Below are 23,975 nucleotides of genomic sequence, written 5' to 3'. Positions count from 1 at the left end.
ATCGCATCCTGAGCTTAAAATGGTTGGGGAGAACATTAGCAACCACTTAAATACTTTTCATCTAAGGTCCTACCAAAGTAAGTATTTATGTGAGCAATAGGGATAGATCGCCGAAGGACACAGTGTCCTTATCCAAAATAGTGCAGTGCACAGCTATCTCCAGCATAGTTATTGGGCAATTAAGGCATATTCACATTTTAGCTGTGTTGGAATGTCCACAGAATGTTGGGAACGCATCCAGTCTCACAATATGCCATCCCAACACAACTAATTGTGTAGTGCTTCCTGCTTTGTGTCAGCTAATCCAGACCAAGCTCCAACAGCTCATAAACATACACAGAAGATTCATTTATTTCTCTAAGAAATGAAGATCTTTTATCCTTTTTTAAGAATCTGCAAATCGAATTTTGCTATTGTTACTGTGAAACGATGACCTTTAGAGCGCTAGTGCATACTTTGGTACTTGGCCCTTTTATTTTTGTGTATGGCAGTACAGAGCAGTAAAAATGGGTACAGGACCTCTATATGCATAAGTCCTGCATGAGCACTACATGTCAGATCCTTTCTAAACTCTCTTCCTTTATTGTTTTGGCTAAAATCCACATCAAAGTACAACAATATAACTGCTTATTTACAATTGTATTGTCAATTTGTCATTTAACAACTCTGTGTATTATGGTGACAGAATGGAATGTTTCTTATTCCTATGTTACCAGGGTCAGTGAAAAGACTATGGGCAACCTAGGTACCTCCTTTCCTTAGCTTCTTACCTTAGCGGGTCGAAAATAGGGAGAGAGGGCTGTAGCGCATTCTGCTTACATCAGACTGGGAGTGTGGTACTATGCTGTGACATTATAGTGGGGAAAAATACAGAGAAACCCCCCTCCAGCAACATTGCTGTGAGCCAGTAAAAGAGCTGCTTGTACATAAAAATGCAGAATTCTCAGTTCCACAAATGTATGACAAGCCACCTTCCACATCACGGTGCTTCTGCTAATAGGGTGGTCTTAACTCGAAGCAATGAGAGTCCCTATATAATAGGTTATACATTCATATGTTTTTAAATTGAGAGCTAACTTACCAAGAGGTACCTCAAAAGCCTCCATATGGAAACACAGCACCAGCTACTGATACCAGACATAGTAGTGCCACACTCAAGCCTATCACTGAAATGGAAGTACAGCAGCTGACAGCTTCACTGGTAAGGAGTTGCCCCCTGCTGATCCTCCATGTCAGAGGCCAGCTCTTAGGGGGCATTCTCAGGGGTAATATTTTTAACACCGTGGTAAGTGATTTTAACGCGGTTTTCACTCATTCTGAAGCGCTTTAACTTCACCCCTTATTCAAATCTATTTTTAACGCACCGTTTTGTTGCGAAAACAGTCCCATCGCGGACAAGTAGATGATCCATTGAAAATATAGGGAGGAAGGGGAGCGAGAAGCGTTAAAAGCTATTCAATTATTTTTTAACGCGGAGCGGTAAACTGTCAAATCGGCAGTTTTATCTCGCACCTCTCATGGCTGTGCAAAAAATTAAAAACATAAGAGAACAATTGAAATCATGTAATAATGTAAAAAAAGTAAAAATGATTCTCAGTAATGTATAACATGGAAAAGGTGAATTTTTTGACAAATTTTTGGGGGAAAATGAATATAATTAATAAGCACAAGAATCTCTAATTAATATATGTATGTATGAACTAATGTGTTTTGTCATGGTATAGATAATTGTATTATAAAAAAAAGTTAAAAAATAAGTATGGTAAAAAAAAAGTGCTGTATGTGGATATTATAAAATAGAAGGTTGTGTAATGCAATACAAATGTATGACAATGTATGCCAATGCATTTTTTATTCTAGATGGCTGCGTTAAACCCTCCCCTCCACTACCCTAAAAATTTGCATGCACCAATGGTTAAGGAGCGGGGGCGGTGTTACCGGTTTTCAAATTGTTAAAAAATAATTCTGCAGAGAATTGAATTAACCCCTTAGTGTGGGGGAGCCACGGGAAAAATAACACTGAATGAGTGATATTATGTGCGTGACTGCACAATACATTACAATCTCCCCATGATGAAAATTTCATTACAATTATAAGGTGTTGAAGTATAACCAGGGCCGGTGCTAGGGTCCATGGCGCCCTAGGCAAAATCGGCGCCCTCTCCCCCCCCCCCCCCTCACCCCGTCTTTTCTTACCTTGTCTCACCACCGCCGCCTCTCTGCTCCGTCTCCTCCCCTCCACTCACTGACACTAGTAAGTGGAGTGGAGGAGATGGAGCAGAGAGGCGGCGGTGGTGAGCAATAGCCTCTTCCCCCCTCCCCATGCATCTGAATGCTGTGCGGCGGCCGTGACAGGTATGGTCAGCGGTCGCCGCACAGTTTTAAAATTAATTTCCAGTTCTGTGGCGCCCTCCAGGCGCCCTCCAGAGCCCGGCGCCCTAGGTAAGTGCCTAACCTTGCCTAATGGGAGCGCCGGGCCTGAGTATAACACATAAACATAACTAATTTAGCTTTGAGTGGAGGTAAATAAGATACTATAATACGCTTAGCTTTTAAGCTCCAATCTCCAGATTTGCTGAAGATTCTGATGGGCTTAACAGTCCCATGCTGTACCTCCCCTCTTCTTTACCTTGTTAGGTTTATTTAAAACAAGCCAAGCGGATGATCAATACTCTTTATATTTGAATTCCCATTCTGTTGAATGGCTTAATTAAAAACGTGTGATTTATTTTATTACATTTTTTTAAATCACGGCCAGCCAAAAATAAAAAAAACTTTGGATTCATCAAAGGAAGAAAACATGTCAACTTTGATATTTGCTATCCTGCTGTGCGGATGACACCTCCTGTTGCTGCAATCCAAACTGGGTCTCCACTGTCCAGCAAATGATATAAAGTGAAGAAAGAGGAGAGTTTATTGTTCTTAGAATATTGATTTTAACCTTAAACAGTATCCCCTTGCAATGGAAGGAAATGCTGCTAGGTCTATAGACTGTTTCGTATTGAAATGGTGTGTTTCTCACTGACTTACTGTCCAGAACCAGGAACTTATAGCTTGTGTTCCACCTTCATTCCAAGACAATTATCCATGATCCCAAACTCACCCATGATTCCAGACGTTTCTCACAGGCTGAATGGACGTCCTAGTCAGCGTTTCTGCTACATCTGTCTCCATGATCAGTATAATTGACTAGTCAAAAGCAAATACATTTTCATTATTAGTGGCTATCCGTTATTGGCTTTCAAATCAGAGCAAAATAAAAACAGGATTGTAATCTTTCCCTATTTATCTACAAAATTGTTATTTTCATTGGATTTCTTTTCTATTTTTTTGCATTTCTTATATTGTAAAATTGTTGTACTGCAGTTGTCCTCTTCGTTTTTGCTGTGTTTTAAAACCTTATAAATTTGAATTTCACTGATATAATATTGGTCTCAAGAATTTTAGACCCAAATAAACACTAGTTCATAGATATTGCATAAATATTTGCCTACTCTCCCAGAACGTCCGGGAAACTCCTGAATTTTGGGGAGCTCTCCTGGACTCCTAGCAGAGAGCGGTACCCTCCTGTCTATTACAGATACTGGACACTGATGTTGGGCAATAAGGGCAGACTCTCAGTCTGCATTCCAGTTCATCCCAAAGATGTTCCAAGGGGTCTAAGTCAGGGCTTTATGCAGGCCAGTCAAGTTTTTTTCCACACCAAACTCGGAATCTGTTTTTTGATGAACCTCACTTTGTGAAAGGGAAAGGGCAATCCCCAAACTGTTCCCACAAAGTTAGAAGCGCACAATTCTCTAGAATGTTATTGTATGCTGATTAAGATTTCCCTTCACTAGAACTAAGGACCCAGACCAAACCATGAAAGACAGCCCCATACCATTATTCCTCTTCCACCAAACATTACAGTTGACAGTATGCATTCGGCTAGGAAGCATTCTCCTGGCATCCACCCAACCATGCTGTGTCTGCCAGACTGCCAGATGGTGAAGTGTGATTAGTCACTCCAGAGAACACATTTCCACTGCTCCAGAGTCCAATGCTGGTGTGCTATACACCGCTCCAGTCAATGTATGGCCATGTGCATGGCGATCTGAGGCTTGTGTGTGGCAGCTTGGCTGTGGAGACCCAATCCACAAAGCTCTAGACAAACAGTTCTTGTGTTGATGCTACTTCCAGAGACAGTTTGGAACTTATTAGTGAATGTTTTAACCAAGGACAGGTGATTTTAACGCACTAGGGGCTTCAACACTCAGCACTATCATTCTGTGGCCTCCTACGCTCTTGAGCTGTTGCTTCTAGACGTTTGTACGTCACAATAACAGCACTTACAGTTGACAAGGGTGACTCAAGCAGGGCAGAAATCTGATAAACTGACTTGTTGGAAAGGTGGCATCTGTGATACATATTGAAAGTCACTGAGAATTGTTCTTTTTCTTACTACTTATTCTATAACATTATATTGCCAATTTATTCTCCTCTACTTCTATTAAAGAGAGAAAATCATATGAAGGATGATGGAACCCTTAACAATAAAGTATTCCTTCTATATGACCAGCTATAACTTTATGTGTCTGCTACTGTATATCTGTCAAAATTGGTTTCATTAACATGATTTGAAAAGTTGCAAACCACATATTTTAAAAGAATCTGACTCCGTAAGTGAGGATCACCGTATAAAGAGCAACATCTGTATTTGCAAGAATTGACTAATTCAAATGCAAGCGCTGAAATAACAAGATGATAATAATTATTATTGCTACTATTGTTAGTTTTAATGAAAATTATATACATTTTGTATGACTCTTGCAGAGTAATTATAAACAACTGTGTATGGTGGCGTAAGTTCTCCCTGTGTTTGTGTGTTGGTTTCCTGCCACAGTACAACATACTGGTAGGTTAATGGGCTTCTGTTAAAAAGGACCTTTGTGTGGTAGTGGGATTTAGATTGTAAGTGCCAATGGGCTTGGGACTCATGCGAATGGTTCAATATTTGCTGGAAAGTGCTGCATAATATGATGGAGATATACAAAAAAACAATTATAACAATAAAATAATAAGGTCTTTGCTAATGCATTGACAAAGTATAACAATTGTGCCACTAATTCCGCAGCGCATTACTGTGAATATTTATCATTATCATCACTCCTTTCCCCAGTGCTATGGGTAATTGTACTTGCCTCAATCTACAGAAAAATAAGGTTCAGTGTATTAAAGAAATTCTACATAAACATATTTAGAATTTTATACAAAGTATCATTTTATATTTATAATGTTATAAAAATTATAATTTTATGCATAAATAGGACATTTATATCTTACATACATATTACAGGAGGTTATATTCTATAAAACATAGTTTTTCCATATCATTAAAAAAGAGTGTGGTTAAATTATCTCACAAAAGAAATAGCTTAGCAAGATTTACTCTTTGTTCGGTTTCTGTGTGCCTTTAAAATGTGGATGTAACAAACCACAGTTTTGTGAATCAACAAAAGCCAACAGCTGGGCCTTCTATCCAGGCTATTTCAATAACTAACAGCCTCCTTGGGTATTTTGATCTCTTGCTGTGTATTTATGCCTCTCAGACCAAAACGATACATAAACAATCTGTGGTCTGTTCACACACAGTATTCAATTATGGCTACACAATTACCAACATAGTAAATAGTGACAGGTTTCTAAATCCTCAGACAATACAAATGAACATGAGCTCTGCTTTAGAACACAGCATTTCACTTTCTGCATCTCTTTGTGGACTTTGGCACCATCTTTAAAATACATATTCATGTTATTAAATTAAAAGTGGTTTTTTGTCTGCAGATTAAGTCACTAATCATAACAGAAAATTCAGTTTTTGGTAGAACATCATGATGCAGGGGTATGTATGATCTGTTGACGCTGAACCTCTGACTGTCAACACCAAAATGTCGACAGTCAGAATGTCTATGTGGTTAAAATGGCAACATTGTGACTGTCGACAGGTAGTAAAGTCAACAGTCACAATGTCAACATTGAAACGGCATACCCAGGAGCTGCTGGTACCTGTAGTGTACCGAGATAAAATGTAAATAAAACACTAAACCACTGTTTAAAAAATAACTTTATTTGAAATAAAAACAACAAAAACACCATGTCCATAAAATAAAAAAACACATCCTTGCTCCTGCAGCCTTGAAAAAAAAAAATCAACAGGATTCCTGCTAGTTAAAATAAAAAAAACATGTAGAATAACGTTATCTAGCGCTTCACACAAAGAGCTCCTGCTGCATAATGAGAGAGTTACAGCCACTAGGCGTCATGGGGCTATCCCATGTTGTCAATAGGACTAGCGTGCTTAATGAGTCTTTATGCACGTTGGCATTGCGTTTGAATATCAACATTGTGACTGTCAACTTTATTACCTGTTGACAGTTACAATGTCACCATTTTAACCACTTAGACACACTGACCCTGTTGACATTCTGTCGATATGTTCAGCGTTGACAAATTGACTACATCCTCATGATACCAACAGTTTAGTTTCTCAGGGTCTGTTGTTAATGAGGTTCGTTGGCTCCCCCTGTATCTTGCACCAAACTGAATTTCCATTTTTGGATGCAAATATACAGGGTGCACATATTATACTGCAGGTAATTTACTTAAGGTCTTAAAACCAACTGCATGCCATATGTATACATATATTCACAAGATCATTAGACAAGATTCTTACAAAACCTCACGGTACTTTTGTACTTTACGGACTCATTACCTTATTATATAGAACTTTCGGTGGTGACGTCCGCTGCTACTTCCGATTCTTGTTGTTTTGTTCCGGCCAAAAACTAGAAATATCTTCTAAAATCACTTTGCAAGGATCACGGATATTTAGGCTAGTCCTCCACATAAACTCGGCCATGTACGATTCGAGGAAGTTCCTGTTCATCCCTCTTCTTTCTTTGTTTACCCACTTAGGAGCAGATTCCTCACAACCTTACAATTTTGTCTATTTGCTAGCGTTGCGGGATCCATGAAGTTGAAGGTGTGATTCACGCTTAGATGCTGGAAACCACTGTTAACGATGTCCGCATAAGCTCGCCAACAGTCCGATATGATTGTAGTGCCAGGCCTGATCCGTTCTCTAATAACGAGGAGGAGAATAGATGCTGAATGGTTTGGGACGAGGGCGACAAAACATTTGTTGCTTTCTCTGCAATGAGTCCGTAAAGTACACAAGTACCAACCTCACTTTTGTACATTGCTGTTTGTGTATTAAAGTAGCACCATTTAAAATTAACAGAGATATTGTTTTAACTATTGAAATGTATTATTCAAATACATTGTTTTTCTTTATTGCATGTGATTCTGAGGTGTCTTGAGTGAATACACATTTCCAATTCATGCTGTGTGTGATAACTTGTTCTTTATAGCAGACATGAGTAAGCAAATCGTGGACATGCAGTTAAATCTTCCCCTGCTGTTCATATTTACCTCAACATATCTATAATAAGATTGTAAGCTTTGTTGGATAGGGATAACTCTGTTCTGATGTTTCATTTTTGCATTCATTTCATGTATTCCATCTATAAATATGTAAATTGTGTAAGATTTTGCATAACCTGTGGGGAACATATCTGAAAAATGCACATAAGTTTTAAAATGAATTAGGAAAATATCTCTGCATTTAAATAATATTCTAAACCAGTGTTTCCCAACCCTGGTCCTACCCCTAACAGTGCAGGTTTTCCAGGTGACCAGTGATATAATTAGGACCACCTGTGGATCTTTCAAAATGTGTCAGTCAGTAATGAATACACCTGTGCTGCAGCAAAGTGATATGGAAAACCTGCACTGTTAGGGGTACTTGAGGACAACGCGTCAAAACAATTCTTATTTTCTAAATAGCATTTTTAGTCTATTTACCAAATACTTTCCTAATATATAAAAACTGCTACACATGACAAATCGGACCCGCGCAACACTGGGTGACCCTGCTAGTAAGTTAATATTTGATTAAGAGGTCATGCTTTGAAGACCAAGCATACAAGGGTTCCATAGTATGTTTACATTAGTAGTTGGGATTTGTGTACAGTGTACTATTTAGGACATAATTCCTTGTTATAACCAATACTGCTAAACATATATATACTGCAGTAGAGGCTATGGATTTTACAGGGTCCCTCAGAAAAACCATTACCGTACCACCCAACTATAGTCTCAATTCTAAAAAGTACTGTTACAGTCATAAACATAAAATATAACACAAAAAATATATGAAAGGTTGAAATTAATTAATGGAAGACTGCATTTTTATACTGTGTGATAGGTGCAATTAGACTATCCAGACATGTTTTATTGTCTAGCTGATGTTTAAATTTGTCATTTAAAAAACTAAATATACATTTTTTATTATTTTTTTTATGGACTTTATTTGTTAATTTTTGTCACATAAAATACAAATAACTGACATGGTCTATAGGTAACATGACAGGTGACAGTCAGCACGTGGCAGTAAGCAGTGTGTAGCCTACTTAATATCAGTCACAGGAAGAAGGCTGAAGCACTCTAAAGTTGGTCAGGTGGTTGGGCGGGATCATAGGTGCAATTGCAAATGAACCAATCACCCCAAATTTGGGAAAATATGTGTGTTTTCTTATTTATATACGCCAAATACCAAATTTTATTGAATAATTGCTGTCTAAAGTAGAGATGAGCAGGCTCGGATTTCGGAAATCCGAGCCCACCCGAACAGTGAGGATCCGACGGGATCTGAGCACTGTTCGGGAACTTCCGGGCGGAAAATGAAGCCAAACCAAGGCTATGACATCCAAGTCTCGCATCAGATCTCGCGAGACTCGGATGTCATAAATTCAGCGCTAGCGGCCGCCATCTTCATTCTGGCTGCGATCACTCGTGAGAGAGGTTGTAGTTAGGGAGCTCCTGTCCTGCTTTTCAGTTTAGTGTAGCTTTGTGCTTTGTCCAGTGCTCTGTTCTGCTGAGTCCAGTGGTGCTTTGTCCAGTGCTCTGTCCTGCTGAGTCCAGTGGTGCTTTGTCCAGTGCTCTGTCCTGCTGAGTCCAGTGGTGCTGTGTCCTGTGCTCTGTCCTGCTGAGTCCAGTGGTGCTGCCTGTGTCCTGTGCTCTGTTCTGCTAAGGGCATTGTTAGTTCCAAATTATCCAAAAGTTCTACAAAAAAATAAAAAAAATTATAAAAAACTTATAAAAAAATAATTTAAAAAAAATATAAAAAAAATTATCCAAAAATAATTGAAAAAAATAATAAAAAAATTAGTTTAAAAATACTAGGTACTGCTATTTAAAAGTCAAACTATGTTCACTGTTGCTGCTGTACCAAAAAATACTAGGTACTACTGTATAACTCCAGTCCAGTGGTACTCTCCTGTGCCGCAGATAATTTGTAAAGGCTTTGCCGAGTGTGTGTGGTTTAGGGGTACGCTCTCTTGTGCTGCATATAATGGAGTACAAAAATTTGGAGGATAAAGAAGGGAAAGATCAAGACCCACTTCCTCCTAATGCTGAAACTGCTGCCACTAGTCATGTCATAGATGATGAAATGCCATCAACGTCGTCTGCCAAGAGCGATGCCCAATCTTCAACACCTGTGGCTGTGAGGAAAAAGCTCAGTTTTCCTAAAAGACCCGCTGGCGGGGATGCTGAGAACATCTGGCCTGGATTGAAGGATCTGAAAACCATTGCAGACATGTCTACTGCAGCTGCATTGGATGCTGTCACAATTGAAAAAATGGTGGAGGATTACTTTGCTGATACCATCCAAGTAGACATGTCAGACAGTCCATATTCTTACTGGCAGGAAAAAAAGGCAGTTTGGAAGCCCCTGTACAAACTGGCTCTATTTTACCTGAGTTATCCCCCCTCCAGTGTGTACTCGGAAAGAGTTTTTAGTGCAGCAGGGAACCTGGTCAGTGAGCGGCGAAGGAGGTTGCTTCCGCAAAGCGTAGAAAAAATGATGTTCATAAAAATGAATTATCAATTCCTCAATCAAGTACAGCACTGGCCTCCAGATACTACAGAGGGACCTGTGTTTGTGGAGTCCAGCGGGGACGAATTGATAATGTGTGAGGATGAGGAAGTACACACTGAAGGGGGCCAGAAATCAGAGGATGAGGATGAGGACGACATCTTGCCTCAGTAGAGCCAGTTTAGTTTGTACAGGGAGAGATGAATAGCTTTTTTTGTGTGGGGGCCCAAACAAACCAATCATTTCAGCCACAGTAGTTTGGTAGGCCCTGTCGCTGAAATGATTGGTTTGTTAAAGTGTGCATGTCCTATTTCAACAACATAAGGGTGGGTGGGAGGGCCCAAGGACAATTCCATCTTGCAACTCTTTTTTTGGCATTATGTGCTCTTTGGGGCCTAGTTCTATCTCCATCAGAGATAGTCCTGCAGGCCATGTCACCGGCACAGCTATGTTGGTGTTAGACATGCGTCCGGTGTCCGCCATCTGTGCAGTGAATTCAGACCAGTTGGAGGAGATATTGTGGCCCCGGGACCAAATTGGGTACCGGGGCCACTCCACTGAGCAGTCCAGATAGATACGTATCAGATATTAAACTACATTCAGTGTTGGGGCCAAATCCAAAAATTAATGAAAATGACCTGTCATCGTCAAAAACAAGATGTATTGATGTGCTCGAACTACACCCTGTATATGCTGCAGAGGATGTAGGAGCAGCCATCTGTGCAGTGGAATTTAGACCAGTTGGAGGAGGTAGGAGAAGACATCTGTGCAGTGGAATTCAGACCAGTTGGAGGAGGTATTGTGGCCCCGGCTTCAAATTGGGTACCGGGGCCACTCCACTACGCAGTCCAGATAGATGCGTATCATATATTATAATACGTTGACTGTTGCTGCCAAATCAAAATTTTATGAAAATGACCTGTCATCGTCGAAAACAAGAGGTAGTGACGCGCTCGAACTACACCCTCTATATGCTGCAGAGGATGTAGGAGCAGCCATATGTGCAGTGGAATTGAGACCAGTTGGAGGAGGTATTGTGGCCCCGGTACCAAATTGGGTACCGGGCCACTCCACTACGCAGTCCAGAAAGCTACCTCGGTGCAACGTTTTGGACTAAAAACAATATTGTGAGGTGTGAGGTGTTCAGAATAGACTGAAAATTAGTGGAAATGATTGTTATTGAATGTTATTGAGGTTAATAATAGCGTAGGAGTGTAAAAAAAACAAAAAACTGGATTTTAGCGCTTTTTATGCTTTTTTAAAAATAAATCAGAACCCAAAACCCTAAATCAGAACCAAAACCTTTCGTCGGGTGTTTTGGCAAAACAAATCAGAACCCAAAACCTCAAGCTAATCAGAACCCATAACCCAAAACACAAAACACTAAAAGTGCCCGGTGCACACCCCTAGTCTAAAGGGAGGTCTGGATTTTTCCAATGCTTCGCAACTAGACATCTGGCTGCGTTGAGGATCTGAATGGACAATTTGCCTGAATGTTTGTCTAGGACCGCAATCAATATATATACTTATTTTAGAAGTTTAGAAGGAGGTTGTCCCCCAGTTCTATGAATATTTTTGTATACATGCCTTTTTTTCTATGTGCTTGGGCACCATCTCCGCTATGTGTGGCCTGTTTCTCGAGATGTGTACTGATCTGCATATGGAAGTACACTATTTTTCTGTGCTTTTCTTTTTAGAGTAATTTATGCCCATTTGCGACCAACTCTACATCAACCCCTATGTCTGTTACATATACTGATTTTTATGTAAAAATAATCCTTCCCCTTTACTTTGACTTTGTGATTTACCTTGATCGGGTGAGTCCTAATAGTGTGTATTTATGAATATAGAACAGTTTAGTTTCTAAAGATCTTACAGTCTAAAGCAAATTTCATAGCCCTTTGATCAAGTGCCTTTAACTGGACATGGTTTAATAGAACAGTGACTGCTAAGTTCATGTAAGCTCTTGAATGAAGTTTGCACTGTACATTTCCAGCACTGTGAAATGAACTTTCACGTTCAGTCCATTCCTCTTATCAAACATCTCATGCCTGCACAGATTTTATTTTAAGATGAGTTTTTAATAGAAAAAAATATATAAAATGTATTAGTGTATGAAGCTATAAAATAGGACAAACAGGTCTGTGAAAATCTGATTCACAGCGACGTTCATATTTCCACATTCACTCATCCTTGTTAATATATTTCATATCCTTTTCAAATTGGAGAGGGATGAAAAGAGCGCTGTGTGGTTTACTGAGTTGCCTGTCGCCATTTATTACATTTGTTCACTGAAACAAATTGTAAACTTAAAAATAATAAGAGCCAAGATTGTAAGAGCTCTGCCAGGAGCAGGACCCTCTGTTTCCACGTTTGCCTTTTTTTAGTCTCTCCTGTTTGTCCCTGGTTTTTGCATGCTCTGCAGTCAGTGCTGATTTCAATGTATAGAAATTATCCTGTGTTTTATACTAATCATACTAATATATTGTGCTATATTTTAGTAGTGGTAGCGTTGAGGCAGTCAGGCACATTTGCCTGTTCTGTGGGAGGGGGGCAGGTCATAGAACGTACATGCAACAAAGGGCTGCAGACAGGTGAACTACATGCTGAAACCCTCCTCCATCCTTCCACGTAGGCAGCCACTGATTGGCCTCACATTTAGGGGCCAACCTCAAATGTTGGAAGTTTTGTGGTCAAGTGGGGAACAAGGCGATATTTGTATAGAAGAGTTTGCAAATGTCACTCATCTCAACACTACATCACCAGGCCCCATAGCAAATTCTGATGGGGGGGGGGGAATCTGGTCAGCAGGGCAGTCTGTACTCCCGTGGCCTTCACTCAACTCTTCTAAGTATGCAGTGGATATCACGTCAAGCGCTTACTCTGACATGATATTGGCTGCAGGCAGTTGGCAGAACTACTGCCGTTGCAGAAAGCATGGTGACTATGGGGCCCCGCACATATTCGCCCCCTAGCCACTGAATCCTCTGCGACAGTAGTCCTGTCCCTGCTCTTCTCTATTAGGAATACTCCTGCTGTCATCAAGCACCTCACAGATGAGTGAAGAAGTCCAACCTACAATTAAATGTATTTTTATTTTCAGATTTATTTGGAAGATATAAAAGCATTAAAGACTAGTTTACAAATGCTCCAGTGTCCAGTAAATAGGTGTATGTGGAATAATGCTACACATGTTTGCTTTTGTTGTTTTTTTTATAACTCTAAGGGGGGAATTCAATTCCCCCTGAAGTACCGGCGCACTAAAACTATTATCGTTATTATGGTAGTTCTAACGCTGGCTTTCTGCTCGCAGCTCAGGAAGCTGCAAGCAGACTATGCTTTCACAACTGCTGAAGTCTTTCTAGTCCAAAGAAAATCCGTTGATGAAGACCCTTCCCCTAAAAAGTGTAAAAAAAACCAAAAAAAAAAACCAGTTCATTAGCACCACCCAGCACTTAGTGAGTTTGTCCAGGAGTTACTTTCTGTACTGGTTGGGTGATTAACCAATCAGAGGCACAGGAACATTTCCAAACTTTTGTGATTGCTTGTTAAACATTGCAAAGGGCAACACTTTGACTCTGTAATATCATAATTTTTTATTTATTTATCCCTTTAAACAGTGATGATTCTTTTATTAATGCAGCGTTGCCATATAAGTTTCAGTTTTAGCTAACCTCAACATGCCTGGTTTTGACATTGTCTATTAATAAGGCTTTTTCACATTTCGATGCACCCAGAGATGTACCATTTACTGACCGTCTTTTCCCAAAATCTTTTTCTACATTGATAACTGTCAGTGTGACCTTTGATAAATAAGGTATATGGTAAAGGCAGTCAACATATACTGATATAATGAATCAATTTTGCATTTTGAATGAATTAACTCATAGGAGAAAAATAAAAATAATTGTTATTGCTGGGCATGCTCTGATTAATCATGTTCTGTAAACTCTGTGGGCCTGATTCATTAAGGGATGTAAACTGCGATATTGTGCGTATAATCCACATAATTACTCTGCGCATACCACAGAACGCAGCAACATTCAATTAATCTTCGAGCGCAAAGTACATTTACTACAGCCTACAATTTCAGGGAGGGAGCGAAGCGGGGAAGGGGCATTTGCCTGTAGTTAGGGTACAGTAAGGGCGTGCCAATCTCAAGCGCAGGCAGCAGCGTCTGACTCAAGCTCTGGGCATCTCTAAAGTACTTCTTTCTCAGCCGTATCTCTTGCTCCAGCTACAGGGTTAGTCTAAGTGCTGATAACTAGTGAGGACTGCTGTGTATGTATGCTAGGACATGTGTTTGCAATCTGGAACAACTGTAAAAACATATGTTATGTACAGTAAACATTAAGAACATTCTAATAGATGTATGTTATGGAAAAAATTAAATATAAAAACAACTTTTTATGTTTCAAATTTTTGTCATTAATGACTATTTTCTTAACATGTGACATTAATTGAATATTTTTTTAAAATTGTTTAGGTGTTTTTTTGTGAATTTATATTCCACATATATTGAACGTATACTGCAGTTTCTTGTCTAGTAGAGTAGAGCAGACCTACACCTGTACTTATCAGCACATGTATCTTCACATCCACTACATGTTGAATTTGGGCGTAAATACGCCCGACTTACATGCATTTTTAAACAAATGCACATTGCACTCATTATGCGTCTCTTCATGGATCAGGCCCTGTATTTTCTTATTTTTAGACAGAGCTGAGTTTAGATTTAAACTGTTGTTCACTTACTTTTCCTCTCCTTCCTGACCTGACAATCAACAGTAAGTTTCAGTGATACAAAAACTTATGTTTAAAAAGTATGAATAATATAAATCATTTTATCAAAACATGACTATACAAGATAATTGAAAATATTGCCCCTTGCACACTTTGTTTTTATTCTAATAGGAGTTTTATTTTTATACATATTGCTACAATGTTGTATATGTTTAGCTGCTTGGGAACTTTGATGTGTTTAGAAATGGTTGTTTTTGATGAGTGTACATCTAATTCAGCTATAATTTAATGGGAATAGAACTATTCAATATTCCTCTTCAGAGGTAATAAGTCAAGATGAAAGTCAAGGTAATGCATTTCAAAAAATCCTTAAGGACTTCCTTCCTAGAAATAATGTATGATGCTCTCTGTAATGCAGATTGTACTGTTCCTTTTATCATATACTACAAATGCAGAAATCAAATAAACATACACTAATTATTGTTTTCTAGGACCTTGGGCCACTACAAGAAACAGCAGCATAGACAACGGGGAAGTGGAAATTGGCCGTCGGATCACCCAGGAAGTACCAGCAGGGGTGTTTTGGAGATCACACATCCACATCATCCAGCCGCAGTTCCTAAAATTTAATATCTCCTTAGGGAAAGATGCCCTGTTTGGTGTTTACATACGGAGGGGCCTTCCTCCATCTCATGCTCAGGTATGAAATATGAGTACGCAATATAATTCAGAGACAAATGGAAACAATGATTGCACACATTACTTTGTCATTCTATCACACAATACACAATTTAGACACACATATTACACCTCCATCGTCATACCACAATGTAGACTATGCAGACACATACATTAAACTGTCCCGCAAACCACATCAGACACTGTCACATGACCATGCCAGACAATACAGGCATACACATTACACTGTCACATGACCCTGCCAGACAATACAGGCATACACATTACACTGTCACATGACCCTGCCAGACAATACAGACATATATATTACACTGTCACATGACCATGGCAGACAATACAGGCATACACATTACACTGTCACATGACCCTGCCAGACAATACAGGCATATATATTACACTTCTTACACTTCAACAAAGCAGACAGTAGTAGGGAAACCGTGGTATCTAGATAACATATGGCAGACGGAGTGAGGTGGGGAGAGGAGAAGGGCATTTGGAGCTGACACAGACAGGAATTTGTTCCAAATACCTGGCTTGCTGGCTTTTGTGGCTCACACACGGTTATGTAATAGAGGAACCTTCATTGCAATATTATATTCATTTCATATTCTAAGCTTATTCATAGCTGTTATTACGGTTCTTATGGGATATTGTTATGTGCTGTTTTTATTGTTATTTGCTAAATTGTGGATCGGGGTCACCTTTATAAAAGGTGATGTTAACTAAGATCTACTATTTTACAATTGTCGTCCTGTTTTGTTGTTTATTGGCGAAACTTGAACGTTGTTAATACCATTTTATAAATTCATTTTTCATGGTGTTAAAAATGTCTGTCTGTAATTATTAGTCTTATCTGCAAATCCTACCTAAAGATCACAATCTCAAAAATAGTGAGAAGAAACTGATCTTTGGATCATGGATAAAATGTGTTGTGCAATATAGAAAACATTTCTGTAAAAAACTGGATAACACTTGTGTTACGTAAGACAAGCCCTGCCTTCTATGCTATGCAATACTTTTCTTATTTCTGTTAATACATTTAAACTAATCAATGTGTGGTTGTCATGAAAATCTTTATAACAATGTAATTTACTTGAGTACATTTAGTAGTATTATCCTAAACACACATGTCATATTTATATAAGGACAGCTTTTTGTTGTGGTTGAATGTTGCGCTCCACAATGAAGGCTTGAAGGGCAGATTTTAGCTTTTGTAATACTCACTACAATATATAGCAATACCAGGGAGATCCATCGCAGCAGGATGAAGTGACAAGAATGGCATCATGTTGCCTCTGTGTACTGTAATTACATCTAATTTGCTGATCACTAAAGCACTTACACAAAGGACTGCACTGTGTCTTTTCATATCAATAGGAAACACCTTCAGATCTCTCAGGAGGACCTTCTCACCTCTGTTGCTGTCTGAGCTAATCTTTTTCATCTGGGATGTGCTATTATTTCAGTCCATATCAACTGACTATTTTTGCACTTCGCGTTTAAATGACTGACACTGATGCTGGGATAAAAGATATTTTGCTACAAGCCAGATGCTTCACCAGCTGAGCCAGTAGGCTACCAACTCCTTGCAAAGTCCCCCAGGCGATGCTTTCTCAGCTAAGCTACTCTAGTAATGTCCTAATATCTACAACACAATGTAAAGGCCTAAGCTGCAGGACAGTGATGTGAATAGATGCCTTACAGAAGGCCAGCCATACAAATCTAAATGTTTTTAAGTAATATAATAGCACGTTTCCTTCTTAGAGCCTTTATTTGTCTGTATTACTCATCTCAATATTTTAATTTGTGCAAGAAAATCTAATTAAGACTATATGATCATATTATGTAACAATTCTTATGTATCAACTCTTCCCCAACTCTTAGGTGCCGATTCAATTCGGCCACGAGTAGCACGGCGTAAACAGTATTACCGTTAATACGGTAATTTTAGCCTACATTTCATCTCGCAGCTCAGGGAGCCGCGAGTAAAAATTCACAGTTGAAATGACCGTATTAAGGGTAGTTGTGAAACTACAAGTCCCAGCATGCCCTGCCAGCTATTGGCTGGCTATTTACTGGCAAAGCATGCTGGGGCTTGTAGTTTCACAACACCTGTAGAGCCACAGGTTGGTCAGGCCTGGTCTAAGAGGTCTATTTATTAACAGTTTTCCAAGATAAAGATTTTCTGTGGCGATAGAAAATCTTCGATCAGACAATTTATTTAAAAAAAAAAAAAAAAACTGCAGCTGAGCGCTACGCCATTACAACAAAAGTAACGCTATGAAATAAAAAAAACTAAACTTTTTAAAAAAGAAAAGTAGAAAAAAGTGGTTTATTTTAATAATAAAGCATTTTTTCTATTGTGTGCTAACGCCATCCTGAGATGTTATCAGTTGAAGCACAGTGGCTTTCCCCATGCCTTGCATTCTATTCTCATCTAACAATCCATTTTTTTTGTACATTCCCCACCCAGCCTTGCTCATTTACAATTTTTAGTTTTTTTTGTGTCCACCTTAATTTCTCTCAAGTTAATGGGTAACTTATGTTAAAATTAGCAGAACTTAATTCATTTATTGCATGAGACAGTTGATGTAAACATGTGGTGTGCATCAAATCAACTGTCACAAATCGGGATCTTAGCCGCACTTACCTCATCCGCCGCTGTCATATCACGGCTACCTGGGTCCCTTCTGGTCATCTGCAGCATTCCCGTTCTCCACACCTTCATTTGTAAACAAACACATACTGTCTGTCCTGCAGCATGGGCGCGGCCATCTTGGATGCAGTCAGGTGATCATTCCAAACCAACCAGATTCAGAAGCTGTGATCACATGAACTGATCAGCCAATAGTTGTTTGGGACATCCTATTTAAACCTGCTGCTGTGATCTGTTCATTGCCAGAACAACACACTTCTCTCCAGAGGATAGTTCTTGGCTCCAGTGTTCCTGACTGCATTACAAGTGCAGTAATCCTGTCTGCACTCCTAAGTGCAGTGTTCCTGACCGCATTACAAGTGCAGTAATCCTGTCTGCACTCCTAAGTGCAGTGTTCCTGACTGCATTACAAGTGCAGTGTTCCTGACTGCATTACAAGTGCAGTGTTCCTGACTGCATTACAAGTGCAGTGTTCCTGACTGCATTACAAGTGCAGTGTTCCTGACTGCATTACAAGTGCAGTGTTCCTGTCTACATTTCCAGACTGCTAATTCCCCTGCTATATTCTACAATCAGCACGAACATGAGCAAGAAGTTCATCCAGGCTGCTAAGTTCTGTTTCACTCCTGCTCCAGCTAGTCCCAAGGGTCCCGAATCGGATCAAGAAATTCAGACGACCGTGACAGTTTGTTCTGGCCTAATGGATCCGCTAGGGGAACATACCCCGAGGGAGGACTCTGTCCAAATATTAGCTGAACGCATTGAGAGACAAGAAACTAACCAGGGGCAAATTTTGAGATTGCTGCAGGATGTTTCTACACGTATGGATACCTTGCAGTTATTCCGCAGTCAACCATCCCATACTCCGCCTGAGCCAGTAATACCTGCTTCACTACTTACTTCATCCAGACTCCACCTTCCCACGCCAGCTAAATACAATGGCGATCCGAAGAATTGCCGCGGGTTTCTCAACCAGTGTAGTATACACTTTGAATTACAACCCGGAAATTTCCCCACTGCACGTACCAAAACTGCTTATATTGTTTCGCTACTATCAGGGCAAGCTCTGGCATGGGCATCACCGCTCTGGGAAAAATCTGACCCAATTTTATTTGACATTGATAGCTTCCTGTCTACCTTCCGCAGAATATTCGACGAGCCTGGAAGAACAACGTCAGCCGCTTTAGATATTCTGCGCCTTCGGCAAGGGCAGCAGTCTGTTGGCCAATATGCCGTTCAATTTCAAACACTTTCCTCTGAACTATCTTGGAATAATGATGCTCTTGTTGCGGTTTTCTGGCAGGGCCTGTCTGACCACATTAAGGATGTATTAGCGTCTCGGGACTTACCTACAACGCTAGACCAATTGATTACCACCTGCAATCGGGTTGATCTTCGGTTCAGAGAAAGAACTCTAGAAAAGAGGAGGCTGAAACACCCCAAGTTCCACCCTATTCAACGGGTCCGTGTACCGTCTCCTTTCCCTGAAGGACCCATGCAATTAGGCAAAGCACGTCTTTTACCCACCGAGCGAGAACGGCGAGTTAGAGAGAAACTTTGCTTATACTGTGCCAGTTCCGGACATCTGTTACATCATTGTCCTCGTAAGCCGGGTAAACACAACCTCCTAGCTGACAATGAGGAAGTGAGCCTATGTGTGGCTCTTCGCTCCCCACAAGGCAAGGACTGTATTATCCCAGTCACTCTGAAACACGCTCAAGGCTCCCAATACATTTCAGCCCTGCTGGATTCTGGAGCAGCTGGGAATTTCATGTCTGCCAGATTAGCTGCTGAACTAGCCATTCCACTAGAGAAAATTCCAGTGACCATCTTTCTCTCTGCGGTTGACGGTAGCCGTATTCCAGGGGGTACCATTACGCATCAGACTTCTCCAGTGACGCTCCAAATAGGAGTTCTGCATTCCGAGTCTCTTATCTTTTTGGTCATCCCAGAAGCCACTAGCCCTGTGGTTCTCGGGTTTCCATGGCTTCAAACGCATAACCCCCATATTGACTGGTCGACTCCACAAATCCTGGCGTGGGCTCCAACTTGTTTCGGGTCCTGTTTACAACGTGTTCTTCCACATTGCTCCACCTCTGATAAGGAAGTTTTGCCAGTTCCTTCTGCCTACCAAGAGTTTACAGACGTTTTCAGTAAGCAGGCCGCTGAAACTCTACCACCTCATCGGGATTGGGACTGTCCCATTGATCTTGTTCCGGGTAAAACCCCACCGCGTGGCAGAGTCTACCCTCTTTCTATCCCTGAGACAAAATCTATGTCTGAATATGTAAAAGGGAATTTGGAAAGGGGCTTTATTCGCCCATCCTCTTCACCGGCAGGAGCCGGGTTCTTTTTTGTAAAAAAAAAAGATGGTGGATTACGTCCCTGCATCGATTACCGAGGTCTCAACGACATTACCATCAAGAACCGGTATCCTCTGCCCCTCATCACAGAGTTATTTGACAGAGTCAAAGGTGCGCAAATATTTACGAAGTTGGATCTCCGCGGGGCCTACAATTTGATCCGTATCAGGCGTGGCGATGAATGGAAAACCGCCTTTAACACCAGGGATGGGCACTACGAGTATCTTGTCATGCCATTCGGTCTGAGCAATGCCCCAGCGGTTTTTCAGAATTTCATAAACGAAATCTTTCGGGACTTACTGTACCATACTATTGTGGTATATTTGGACGATATCCTCGTTTTCTCCTCTGATATCCAGTCCCATCGCAGACATGTTAAAGAGGTCCTCAGCCGTCTCAGAAGGAATAAACTGTATTGCAAGCTTGAAAAATGCACCTTCGAAGTTGAATCCATTCCATTCTTGGGGTATATCATCTCGGGCACCGGTCTCCGTATGGACCCAGAGAAGGTGCAAGCTATTCTTAACTGGCCTCAACCATCTACACTAAAGGCAGTACAGCGATTTCTGGGATTTGCTAACTACTATCGAAAATTTATTCGTGGCTACTCTACTGTAGTAGCACCACTCACCGCCCTCACCAAAAAAGGAGCTAATCCTGCCAAGTGGTCTGAAGAAGCCCAATCTGCTTTTCAACTTCTGAAACAAGCATTTATTTCTGCTCCCATACTGAGGCAACCAGATTTAACCTGTCCATTCTACTTGGAAGTTGATGCCTCATCTGTCGGAGTAGGGGCAGTTCTCTCCCAAAAACCAGCTGATGAGCAATGGCATCCCTGCGGGTTCTTCTCCCGAAAATTTTTACCAGCTGAACGAAATTATGCCATAGGGGACAAAGAGCTGCTTGCCATCAAATTGGCGCTTGAAGAGTGGAGACATTTACTTGAGGGAGCTCGTTATCCTGTCACAATATACACGGATCACAAGAATCTGCTCTACCTTAAAACTGCACAGTGCATGAATCCACGTCAGGCCCGATGGGCACTATTCTTTTCTCGATTTGATATCCATGTCACCTTCCGTCCCGGTTCCAAAAATCGCAAGGCCGATGCTCTGTCACGTTCTATGGTAAAAGAAGAAGATTCCATCATTGTGGATCCACGGCCTATTATCAGCCCACTCAGCATCGCAGTCAGTAGACCCGACAATACACCTCCCCAGGGGAAAACTTTTGTTCCTGAGAATCTGCGGAAAAAATTGCTCCAATGGGCACATTGTTCCAGATTTGCCGGTCATGCTGGCATCCGCAAAACTCAATCTTTCATATTGAGAAGCTACTGGTGGCCTACGCTTCATCAGGATGTTCAGCAATTTGTTTCCGCATGTGGCAGCTGTGCCCAACATAAAAGTTCAAGACAATCTTCAGCTGGTCAACTTTTGCCTCTGCCTATTCCCACCAAACCCTGGACCCATATTTCTATGGACTTTGTTTCCGATTTGCCCAATTCTAATAATTTCAATACCATCTGGGTCATCGTTGACCGATTCTCTAAAATGGCGCATTTTGTTCCTCTCCGTGGACTCCCATCAGCACCTATCCTGGCTCAGCAATTTATAAAGGAGATCTTCCGTTTGCATGGGTGTCCTGAAGAAATCGTCTCAGATAGAGGAGTTCAGTTTGTGGCGAAATTCTGGAGATCCTTGTGCCAAGCACTACAGATCAAACTAAACTTCTCTTCGGCCTATCATCCCCAATCCAACGGGCAAACGGAAAGAGTTAATCAAGACCTAGAAACATTTCTCCGTTTGTACATATCCTCTTCTCAAGACGACTGGGTAGATCTGCTTCCTTGGGCAGAATTTGCTCATAATAATCATTATCACGAATCCTCTGCTTCCACTCCATTTCATACGGTCTATGGCCTACACCCCAGGGTACCCTTGTTTACTCCACTTCCTACAGCCTCAGTACCTGCCTCTGAAGTTTTCCTAAAGAATTTTTCAGGCCACTGGCGCCAGGTACGGGAATCTCTACTTAAAGCGTCCCAACGCTACAAAATTCAGGCCGACAAAAAGCGACGAGCCATTCCAAGCTTGAAACCCGGAGACAGAGTCTGGCTGTCTACTCGCAATCTACGCCTCAGAGTTCCATCTATGAAATTCGCTCCTCGCTTTATTGGACCGTTTAACATCTCCCGAGTCATCAATCCAGTGTCCTACAAATTACATCTACCATCTTACCTCAGGGTACCCAACACCTTCCATATCTCTCTCTTGAAACCACTGGTGCTAAATCGGTTTTATACACCCAAACTGGTTTCTCCTGAAGTGCAGACTGAACATGGTGACGAATATGAAATTAAAGAGATCTTGGACTCTCGGTTTCGACATAAAACCTTACAATATCTAGTCGACTGGAAAGGCTATGGTCCAGAAGAGAGGGCCTGGATCAAAGCTTCTGATGTTCACGCTCCATCTCTCATCAAAAAATTTCACCGCAAGTTTCCAACTAAGCCCCAATCTAAGTGTCCGGTGGTCACTCGTAAGGGAGGGGGTACTGTCACAAATCGGGATCTTAGCCGCACTTACCTCATCCGCCGCTGTCATATCACGGCTACCTGGGTCCCTTCTGGTCATCTGCAGCATTCCCGTTCTCCACACCTTCATTTGTAAACAAACACATACTGTCTGTCCTGCAGCATGGGCGCGGCCATCTTGGATGCAGTCAGGTGATCATTCCAAACCAACCAGATTCAGAAGCTGTGATCACATGAACTGATCAGCCAATAGTTGTTTGGGACATCCTATTTAAACCTGCTGCTGTGATCTGTTCATTGCCAGAACAACACACTTCTCTCCAGAGGATAGTTCTTGGCTCCAGTGTTCCTGACTGCATTACAAGTGCAGTAATCCTGTCTGCACTCCTAAGTGCAGTGTTCCTGACCGCATTACAAGTGCAGTGTTCCTGACCGCATTACAAGTGCAGTAATCCTGTCTGCACTCCTAAGTGCAGTGTTCCTGACTGCATTACAAGTGCAGTGTTCCTGACTGCATTACAAGTGCAGTGTTCCTGACTGCATTACAAGTGCAGTGTTCCTGACTGCATTACAAGTGCAGTGTTCCTGACTGCTTTACAAGTGCAGTGTTCCTGACTGCATTACAAGTGCAGTGTTCCTGTCTACATTTCCAGACTGCTAATTCCCCTGCTATATTCTACAATCAGCACGAACATGAGCAAGAAGTTCATCCAGGCTGCTAAGTTCTGTTTCACTCCTGCTCCAGCTAGTCCCAAGGGTCCCGAATCGGATCAAGAAATTCAGACGACCGTGACATCAACGTTCCAAGCAACAAATATCAAAATGTGCTTCACAGGTATTCATTAAAGTCCCACTAAGCTACAACGTTTATAGTGGTAAATAATTAGCATATTAAGATTTTAACTACTTGTACTGCCCATACTTGTCAACTTTGTGACTCTGTCCTCCGGGAGATCCTAGAGGACAGGGGGTGTGGTGATGTCTTTGCATCACCATAGGTCT

General features: G+C 41.0%; 1 protein-coding gene across 1 annotated transcript in view; it reads left to right on the top strand.

The window, feature by feature from the left end:
* The window catches only part of TENM2 (teneurin transmembrane protein 2), a 785,744-nt gene that overhangs the window by 535,204 nt on the left and 226,565 nt on the right, over window positions 1–23,975 (top strand). Inside the window, exon 7 of the mRNA XM_075209829.1 lies at window positions 15,211–15,419. Coding sequence (XP_075065930.1) covers window positions 15,211–15,419 — 209 coding nt within the window. The remainder of the gene's footprint in view (window positions 1–15,210; window positions 15,420–23,975) is intronic.

The sequence above is a fragment of the Mixophyes fleayi genome, chromosome 4 (genome assembly GCF_038048845.1).
Source record: "Mixophyes fleayi isolate aMixFle1 chromosome 4, aMixFle1.hap1, whole genome shotgun sequence".
Lineage (NCBI taxonomy): Eukaryota > Metazoa > Chordata > Amphibia > Anura > Limnodynastidae > Mixophyes > Mixophyes fleayi.
The sequence above is the reverse complement of the archived record's forward strand: the minus strand, read 5'-3'. Positions and strand labels throughout refer to the sequence as shown.